Source organism: Egretta garzetta, unplaced genomic scaffold, assembly GCF_000687185.1.
Source record: "Egretta garzetta isolate BGI_Z169 unplaced genomic scaffold, ASM68718v1 scaffold287, whole genome shotgun sequence".
NCBI lineage: Eukaryota > Metazoa > Chordata > Aves > Pelecaniformes > Ardeidae > Egretta > Egretta garzetta.
The window spans coordinates 5572956-5583609 of NW_009260435.1; the positions used below are offsets into that span (position 1 = coordinate 5572956).

The 10654-nt window shown below is 40.5% G+C and overlaps 1 protein-coding gene across 1 annotated transcript in view; it reads left to right on the forward strand.

Moving 5' to 3' along the window:
* The window catches only part of RORA (RAR related orphan receptor A), an 81112-nt gene that overhangs the window by 62993 nt on the left and 7465 nt on the right, over positions 1–10654 (forward strand). Inside the window, exons 3-4 of the mRNA XM_009643822.2 lie at positions 5891–6032; positions 7634–8029. Of these exons, the coding sequence (XP_009642117.1) occupies positions 5891–6032; positions 7634–8029 (538 nt within the window). The remainder of the gene's footprint in view (positions 1–5890; positions 6033–7633; positions 8030–10654) is intronic.

Here is a 10654-nt window from a genome sequence, read left to right on the forward strand (position 1 = left end):
TTTTGGCTGGTGAAAAAGTTGGCATAGCTTGGCTTCTGCCAAATGAGCCAGGTGTGTATTGGTACGTTTTTTTCCCCAGCTTTTCTGTGGCTATGATCTCTGCAGGTTTGAGCATGCTTACATGGCTCTTCATGTTATGCTAAACCTTCTTTTGTAAAAAGTATTTTTGCTATGAAGACCTAGTTCCTGTGCTCTGATTCCTGGAGCCGATGTCCTGCACCAACAGACAGTCCCAGAGAAGTCAGTGAGGTTCTGCACAGGTGCTACAAACCCATCCATGTGCATCAGATTGCAGGATCAGGGCCTCAGTCATCAGAAGCGAACAGATGTGCTGCTGCCCTCTCAAGCCAGGGCTGTCAAGAATGATCTACAGGCAGCAATAGCAGCAGCAAAGTGAGGTGTTTGCAGCTCTCACCAGTTTTCGCTCTAGTTTGGTGTGAACTTTAATGTTACTTAATAGTAATGTTAACTTAAGTGTTACTGTGTAAATACTAATAACCACCAGAAATACAAATTATTTAAAGCCTAAAGTGAAGCTTTAGTTGCAAAGACCCACTTTGCAATCTTGATCTGCATCATGTACGAAATCACAGACAAGCTCTTGTGAAACCAACTTTTGCTGAGCCTGTTGCCCTTCTACAGATTTGTGACCCCTGCATTTCACTGACAGTTTTCCGACCAGTTTTTGTTGTTATATTGTGCTTCACATAACTAGAATTGAAGAGTTGTGATGAAGCCATTTAGTGTTTCTTGAGAAGTTTTCATTTCCTACCTTGCTGTGATGTTACTGGCTGGGTTTATGAAGTTAGTGCCTGTGTTTTGCACAAATGTCATTGAGTACTCCCATCCCATCAACCTATTTAGCTGAATTTGAATCTGCTTTTAAAAAATAAAATTTAGCACTTCCTCCTCTTTCCACCCCTAGTAAAAAAATTAATTTTTTAGCCAGGCTCTGTTTTATTCTTTGTCTAGGAGGGCTCCTGTGGCTTATTATAAAGAAAATAAATTCTAAAAGAGAAGGGTTTTTTTAATCCGACCACTGCTGATGCCCAGTGTACAACATATAATGGGGAAAAGGGAAGGTGAGATTAATCATGTAACTTTTACTCAGAAGCATGGATGAAGACAGACAGAAAGACTGTACCATGACTCAGAAATAAAAGTTTATTCTCCTGTGTAAGATTGGAAATACTACTATTGTAGTAGCACTACTGAAAAAACTAGTATCCGTATGGAGCACTTCCTCAGCCATTAGTTGTGGGAACCCATTAACAGCAACCCATTTGTTCTGTACTAGGGACCATGCTGAGGAAGGAGGCTGGTTTGTACACATCTATATTTTTTTCTCATAGCTGAAAGCTGAATCCGGCTAAGCATTGTCAGAAAATACCTGAATGCTTCAAAAAGTCATAGCAGAGCATTTAGTTTGAAATGAAGTTTTTGTTAATGAACAATGTGTTTTAATTAGCAGATGCAGTTACTTGCTTCTGCTGTCAGTAGTGTCATTTCATGCCTGACTGACTCACCCATGCATTAGTGGGATCCCTCTCTTTACTTGACTGTACGCAGTTGGTCTTATAAAACCATCCATGGGGGCATTTCTGGATGTTTCTTGTATTTTCAAAGGTTTATAGGTACTGGCTTTTGGCTCTTGTGTCTTTTAAGACCTAAGATGGTCTTGTTCATTGTAACTACAAGGAACATCTGTGGTTGTTACTTTGGAAAACAATACCTGGTGTATTGTCACTTCCCACCTTGCGTTACTTCTGTTCATTCGTTTCACTCACTTTCTCTACTAGCCAATTTTTCGTTACTCTATTGAACACGGAGTGTCATATTGGTGTTGCAAACATTTATCTCTAATTCAGGCTTTTGAAGTTTTTCTTTTTTTGATTTTTTGCCTAGCCAATTTCAAGCAAAACATGTTAGAAAAGAGATGAGCCACGTTACAGAAAGGGCTCGTCAGAAGCCTTGTATAACCTGATAAACACAATCTCACTCCTGTCTATTACATATGTAAAACTGAACATTTTTTCTCTGTTTGCAGTGGCACTAGAACTTTGTTATCAAACCCTTTCTTAACAAAGCTTATTAAACAATATTGTCACAGCACTCTCCTCCCTTTATAACTAAAACATGCTCGTTGTCATAAAAGGGTTAAAAAGCCACTTTGAATGTTCACCTGTCTTCCATATGACAGTATATTTTTCAGATGTTTCTCTAAAGAAAATTTGTGAGTTTGGTTTAGAAAACAGTAAAAGAATGACACCCTCCCCCTAATTTTTAATTGCTCAGAATATTGCAAAACTTAATGATACGTGGAAGTCTTTAAGTATTAGCCATAAATCATGGGATTATGAATAAGCCTTTGTTGTCACAGGCTTGCATACAGTCATTCCAAAACGTCTGCTATTAGGATGCAGCAAGGCAGCTGTCAGCTGTTTTCTTGTAATTAAACAGCCAATGAGCAGCTAATTAAGACATATGTGTATACAGAAGTGGAAGTGGGTATGTTAATGAACTGTAGGAATCAATTCATTAAATGAAAATTTGTCAAAAGACCAAACATGAGATCAGCATTTCAGCCTGTGCCGCAGTAGAGGGGGAGTCTGTGCTGTGCCATTTGGGACCTGGGGGAAGCACAACTGGCTTTTCCCCGGCTAAGGAGCAAGCTTAGACACAAACATCTATAATACCGGGCCACTGAGCAGTGGAGTTATTGAAACTATTAATAGACTTTGCGAAAACTGCTATTTACATTTCAAAGTTCTTTTTTAACAAGTTGTTATTCAAACTGACTTGGAGATGAAAAGTTCTTGCGCCCTTTTTTCCCAAACTTGATTTCTTGGCAGCATATGAAAAACCATATATTGTGTTGTGTATAAATAGGAGTCTGAAATGCAGAGATGGAGCTATGGCTTGTAATCTGCTCTGCTCTGCTCTTTTTCTGGCACCGTGTTAATACATCTACATAAAAAGAGAGACATGCAAAGCTCAATGACGCCTCATCAAAATCAGCTGGATCTTTATACTGACATCAGGAGGAGGCAGGGCTCCATGCACTCACAGGAGCGCATTCTACCGGAGGCCTTGGCTCAGACCATGCCATCGGTCAGAGTGGTGTAACGTGGTGACGTTTTTTAAGGAGTTTCGTTTGTGTGTTTGATCAAGAGGGGTCCACTCTGCCTGTGGCCCATTAGGCAATCGTCTGAATGTGAAATAATGGTTGTGATCATGCATGCAATTAAGAGCATGTGGCCTGGGCTGGTTTGCATAATGCTTGAATGTATACACGTGTACCATGCATGCATCCACCTCCTCCTTCCTGGTGGAAAAATTATAGCTAGCTCTGTGCCTCTGGCAAAAGAGAGGAAATAGAACAGCAGCATATAGCATCTCTCCTTCTAATAAAAGGGGGGGGAAAACCCAACCTAGGAAGAAACTGTATTTCCTTACAGAAGGCACCTGTAATAGGGGCTTCCCCACATGTCTTACAATGATACGAGAGCCGAAGGACCACCGAAAGGTTAGAAAACTCACAAATAAATTACAATACAGAGGAACTTTGAGAGTAAAAAAACCCTCAGTTTAACTTCATTGTCAAGTCAATCCCAAATCTCAGATTTCTGAGCTCTGGTCAAGTTCAGATCAATTTCTGAAGTTTGAAGCAAGTTCTTTTGGTTTTTTTGTTTTGGTTTGGTTTAGCTATTGCTGATGTTTTTATCATGCCCACATAACATTGCAGGATTTGTTTTTAAAAGCACTCTACTACATCTCTGTTTTGTAAAGTGCAAGTGCTTTTAAAGGCCCCAGTTTCAGGCAGTTCTGCTCTATTGAAAATTTAGCTTCAAGCTGTAACTTAGCTGATACATTCTACGCTAAAATGTATTGAGCAGCTGTGTCTCTAGGGAAGATCTGGAAAAGCAGACAGCCCAGTATTTTCTCCGTTATAATACTAAAAATAATCCTTAGCTTGACAAGAATATTCTTAATAAAGAGAAATACGCCAAACTGGCAGTATAGGCTCAGTACATGTCCCAGCTAAAGGAAAACATATAGATCTTTGAGGTTATTGGGCCAGGTTCATTTTACATATTGATTAAGATGACCTTCAGGATCTCGGTGGTGGCAGAAGATTTCATACAGTTCGTATGCGAGCATGCCATTCAGTGCAACTGCTAAATTCTTTGGAGAACTGAAATTTTAAGGGACCAATAATGCGGAGGTGTGGAACCTCGATCAGCAGGTCACCGGTCGGGTCAATACCTAATCCTGTTTTTCTAGTGAATCGGTTTGCACTTGCATGTGTACTTGCACTGGAGTAACAGGCTCCCCTAAGGGTGCAACAGAACTGGAAATTGAGCTGTCTACTTACCTACAAGCTGGTTCCTCCAGAGGGATCAGTCGTGATGGTGGAATGGTAGAAATTTCCATGCTATTTCAGGTTTTCTTTAGCGTGAAATGCACTCGGTTAGTACTCAATACGTGCAATACTTTAAGTCTCAGTGATGGTCGTCTCGCTATTGACAAACATTAAAAAAACAGTTGAAAGTTCAATCATATAGAAACAAGGACCAGAGTAAATGGGTGAGAAACAATATACAGGAAAACAGGATTAAAGACAGGCATATTCTGTTTCCTAATTTATTTTTTTTTATGCTCCATGTTTCCCCATTAAAGCTTTAAGAGAAGGGGCATAATTGATGAAGACCAGTGCCGCCCTCCTGAGATGGAGCGGGGGGGGTTTGTCTCAGTGTTTTGTCATGTTCCTGTCTGCAGGAAGTTTGCTAGGAAGTCTTACTTGTTGTGCAGAAGTCCTTCCCCTTGTTTATTTCACCAAGTGGCTGGACAGAGTGTGCATGTGACAAGGGACTCCAGAGTGTGGCCTTTGAATAAATAAAAAATTGGTAAAAGTCCAACTTTAATTAAAAGGTGCCCAGCCTTTCTGAGGAAGTATTTTCTTTGCAGTGCTGTTAATTAATCCATTATGTGGCAACATAAAACTAAAATACTGTGCTCACTGATCTCAAATGCCTCTTTAGAATGACTACATCTTTGCAGAATCCTTGTGAAGTCGGTATTACACACACACCGGCATATGTTTGGACAGTCTGTGGCAAAAAGATGAAATGAACTTCAAAGCAAACAGCTGGCATAGTGATTAATAACACGCACCATTCTGATGGAGAGAACTAAGCTGTAACTGCTGCGTAACCTTCCAGCGCTAACTTTCTTTGGAGATGGGTCTACCCATTGCAGTTGACTCAGACAAGGGGCAATACACAAAATCGGTTTCAGCTTCCCCCCCTCCTTAAAAATCTAAATCCTGCGCTGAGTTCAACAAAACCTTGGTTGTCAGCATCAAACTAATTAAGAAAAAATACTTGTAAAAAATCTTTTTTGTAGGAGGAACTGCTCAGCATCTTGCCCTGTATTTTTGAACACATACATATAGTGCTGAGGCTGAACATTGTTACCTCCAAAGGGCAGAACAGGGTAGCAGCTGCTGAATTGACTAGCTATTGTATCCTCCCTATTTTGGAGATCTATGCTGACCAGGAAGGATAGGAAATGAAGGGAATCGAGGTCTATGCTTAGTTTTAGCTTATTTGGAAAGAATCAGTGTTCCATGTGTAATATGGGATCTGTAAAATCAGTGAAAAAGCGGGCAATGCCTTTATGTGTCATAACACTTTTTTATGAACTGCTTCCTACTAGTTACTCTGTTTTGTTTGTTTCTAGGCGAGAGAAAAAAACCCCACCCTCTTAACTTCCTTTAGTTGACTATAGTGCACTTGAACTTCATTTTCTATTAGGTATGCTACCTTTCAGAGTCTTTATTTGCTCCACCAGTTAGCTTCTTGATTTGTATTTTGTAATTCTATTACAGGGCTTTTTCAGGAGGAGTCAGCAAAGCAATGCTACATACTCCTGTCCTCGTCAGAAGAACTGTTTGATTGACCGAACTAGTAGAAACCGCTGCCAACACTGTCGATTACAGAAATGCCTTGCTGTGGGGATGTCTCGAGACGGTAAGCACTGCTAAGGCAGAGCCTAACTGCAAAAAGTAAAATAATGCTTGATACTCTCTGTGTTCAACTAAAACAACATAGGATTTAAAAATTTAATTGCGCATTGGGCTGATAGTTGAGATCAGCGAGTGGGTTTTGTATGTTGCTATGTATTCACATAAATATATATAAATCGAGGCATGTATGAAGTTCTTGGATTTATTTTTTTTCTTACTCATCTATTACACTTAACAGTTAAGAGCTTTGCCTCTGGTCGCTTCTTGAAAAATGCAGTTTTTGGTCTAATGTTAATACTTTCTCCATGTGTTCATTCCAATTTAAGTGACGTACTATAGTTGCAGTATCAGAACTGTTTCACCATATATACGGAAGTTTAAATGTGTGTATAATGAATAGTGGAAAAAAATGCAATGAGAAAATAGTGCAGTTTTTTTCCAAAGACAGAATTGTGAAGAAAATGTGTTCAGTGCTGTTAACATTAAGCTCAAAATTACACCTAGCGTAATGACGAAAACCCACCTCTGTAAAATGGAAGCTTATGTAACTCAATTAGAACTGGATTTGCAGCTGATATTTGCACACCTCCCCCACAGATGGAATGAAGCTGCCATCGCTTCCCCAACTGGAAGATCTGACTCAGTCTTTTCCCCGGCATTAGAGGCAGCAACACTACACACTCTACAGTCACCTGTGCGTTGCTCTATGTACATGAGGCCCGATTAAGATAATTTTCAGATTATATTTACTTCTTGAATGACGTTATCTTAATTTTTTTACTGGCCATGAAACTAAAAACGTGAAACAGTTGATCATGTAATGGCTAGCTTCTCTGACATGTTTGCCTTCCTGTAGAAAAGTACAAGGTGGTAGTCATCTTCCTAAATGGTGAGGCTTTTACAGCTGATACAGGTCCCAGAAATCACAGACCATGTTCTTAGGAATTCCCTGGATGTGCCAAACTAGTTGCTTCTGGCTTATGCTTAATAGTAATACTTCTCAAAGGAGTAATAATGTTGTGGAGAGTTACGCATGCACATGCGCACGCACACATAGAATTTTAACAATAATTCACCGGGTGAATGTTTTTGCTTCTCACAGTGAGCCGCACTGAAAGTGGGTTCTGTGGTTCTTCCCTAACATCTATAAAGCCCGCTTTTGATACTCTTGGGGGTAGACCCCACATGTTTATACCTAACTCTAGGTTCTACAGCTAGTAGGAATTGGACAGTTCATCTCAGGCCAGCATATTCTGTTCTACCTTCTACTTCTCCAGTTAGGATTGGAATGCTGAAGAGATGCATCTGTCAACTTCGGTGGATATGCAAGAGAAAATTTTTTCACTGTAGAAGCAGAAAGTTAATGAATTAAGCTAAGACCCTGACTTCTAGTGGTCTGCTGAAGTAGCACATTAAAAGGGTCTTTTAAAGAGTGGATGCTGTGGCTGCGTTACCTGTAATGGACAGAAGTGATTCGTAGGTCTGCCCATCCTGCTGATCTGCCTTTTGTACTGTGTCCTCACGTGTAGTATCCAAAGACCCCAGACGATTAAAGTGCAGTAGTGGATTTGTAGAAATGTGATATATTGTGTGTCTGTATTTCAGCCGTAAAGTTTGGTCGAATGTCAAAGAAGCAGAGGGACAGCCTGTATGCGGAGGTGCAGAAACATCGAATGCAGCAGCAGCAGCGAGATCATCAGCAGCAACCAGGAGAGGCAGAACCACTAACACCAACATACAATATCACCACCAATGGGTTAACAGAGCTACATGATGACCTCAGTAATTACATTGATGGGCATACCCCTGAAGGTAGCAAAGCAGACTCTGCAGTTAGCAGCTTCTACTTAGACATACAGCCTTCTCCAGATCAGTCGGGTCTTGATATTAATGGAATCAAACCAGAACCAATATGTGACTACACACCAGCATCGGGCTTCTTCCCTTATTGTTCTTTTACAAATGGGGAGACCTCTCCAACTGTGTCCATGGCAGAATTAGGTAATGAGAGAGAAAAGCTTCCATTGTAATTGTCTTATTAGTACCCTTTGGATTAAAGTGACGCATTTAGCCAGGTGATAGCGAGAATGCCGCTTCAGTACAGCTGCAAGCATGTATGGGCATTCTTCTGTGAAGCGCGCAATACCCTAATGGGGGTGCATGGTGAACACCTTATGAACTGGACTAAAAATCCCAGGAACTTGTGGCTGGTCAGCTCTAGCATTGTTGCTTTTGTCTTCAGTCCTTGTAACAGAACCCCTTGAATACTGATTAACAAGCTGTTTTTTGGCGCTGAGCAGACAGACGGAGTATTTCTTTATTTGCAGATTATTTTTGAACATTTTGTCTTCCTTTTCATTACCTCAGTACTCTTACTTTTTAACAAAAGGTGATGAGGCTGATTTTCTTCTGCTGTTTACCTGTACCTGGGAAATGGGAAACCAAAGCACCAGTCTAATCTGAGGGCAGTTCTCCTTGCCACTGGCTGAAGAGAATCTGGCCCCAGATACTTCTGAAAATGTTTGAATGTCGCGCATTTTGATAATTGCCCTAAGAGCCTTATAATGACCACATTAATGAGCACGGTTTATTTTAAACTCTGCCCTGAATGATTACACTAGGGCTGAATTCCACAACTATGACTTGTCAACATCTGAGACTCGAGTTAGAGCGTGCTGTGTGAGCTGGTTATAAGCAAACTAGAACAGGACGTTAAAGCACTGGCTTTATGATTCTATTACTTATGTAAGCAGTCAGGCATTCAAAACAATGATTTTGCTTGCTTAAGCAACGTTTTTGCTAATTATTCAATTATGAAAACCTAAAAATAGCTTGAAAAATCAGGTGTTCTGAGTTAAATTTTTCTCTTTTTGCTAACTTTTTAAGATTAGAGGCAAGTACATGATACAAAATTTTGCTTGGTTTATTTTCGTTTATGTTCTTTTGAGAAATTTTGCCGGGTGGCAGGGACAAGGCGGCTTACTTTTTAATGTCCTTATGTTGCAGAATGCAGCTCTCTGCAATATGATTTGTTGCGACAGCCAGGATATTGTGTCTGGCTTAAATTTAAGTAACTTCAGTTACGGATAAGTAAAAATGAGCAGAAAAAAATTGGGGTAAAGGCTACGCTACCAGCTTTGTCTCAGTCAAATGGTTGTTAGTATTCTTGAGGGAATTATTAAAAGATCTGCATTGAACCCACAGCAAAAATAAAGGGCTTTTCCTTCCTAGGCCAGGTGTTGAGTTTGGAACGCTGGCCTAAAATAATTTTGTCATATTGCTTACGTTTATTTACACAGTGCTTGCATTTAAACCTGACAGAGCATGGTTTGGGTGCCCAGCACTGACATTGCCAAAACAATGTTTGAAGAATGTTTGTCTTCCAGACTAAGGTTTCAGTTTAGAGAGGTGTGGCTCCTCAATGAAAGTTTTTAGGTGTGTGCTGAAGTACAGTCCAGAACTGAGGCTGAGGTCTGTGAGTAACACAGTAATATTTCACCTTCTTTATCCTGCAAGGGCACAGGTATAATGCTACCCGTTGCTCCTAGTGAGAGCAAATGTTTTAAGTACACACTTATAAAAAAAAAAAAAAAAAAAAAAAAAAAGACAACCAAAGTATAAACTACCTTATATTCTGTGTTATTTTTTGCTCAGATAACATGTTAATCTGATTTTACCTCAGCTGTATGCTAAAGACTTCTCAGGTAGTATCTTACATCAAACTATTAATGGAGTAGGTTCGATACCAAACAGACTGCTCCAGCAGTTCTATTTGTAACAAGTTGGGTTTTGCCGTTATTAAACAAAGCAAGTTTCACGGAGGATCTAGCACTTGAGTCCCTCAGAATATACCCCCATGTTGTTAATGACCACAGTTCTTGTTCTAAGCCTTTGCGGGGGTCTCACCTGCAGAAGCACCAGCTGCAGGACTGTGTGAGACGCATCCCCATGCCTCTGCCTGTCACGTGCTGAAATAGAATGGACGCGTGTGCAGCGTCAGGGTAGGAAGGAGAAAGACAAAGTAGAGGTGGAATTCAGATGTCTAAATCCTATTCATGCTCTTGAAGGGTTCCTAAAGGTTTATGGAATCGACTTCTATTAATAAATATAAATCTGCCTTATGGGTCTTTTACCCAAGTATAGCAGCAGAAGATAGTTTATTTGGAATTAAAATGTTGTACAGAAGTTTTAAATCGTGCAGTTAACTAAGCGACTAAAGCTGAGGGAAAAAACCCTTGAGTCTTTAGCGTGTTTTGTTAATTGTCTGGATTCTCTAAGTGTATCTTCCTAATATTTTTTTTGGTGGTATGAGAATAGAAAGCAAGCAAAACGTTTCCTTCACAGGCAGCCTCACGTGGTACTGTCCTGCTTGACAGAACACTAGGCAGGTGGTAGCCATCTCCATTTCTTTACGAGAAAGCTTCCGTTGTCTCAAACGCAAATGAATTTTGTTTTTTAAGATCTGCTGCCCGGCTGGCAGCGCCGCTGCATTCCCTGTGCGTGATACAGTGTCCTGCTCCCAGCGAGGCTGTCCCCGCGGAGCCCTGCACCCTGGCGTGCGGGGTCCCGCACCTCGCCCATCCGGATTTTTCCTGTGGCTCCGCTTCTTCCCGTCACTCCCAGCCC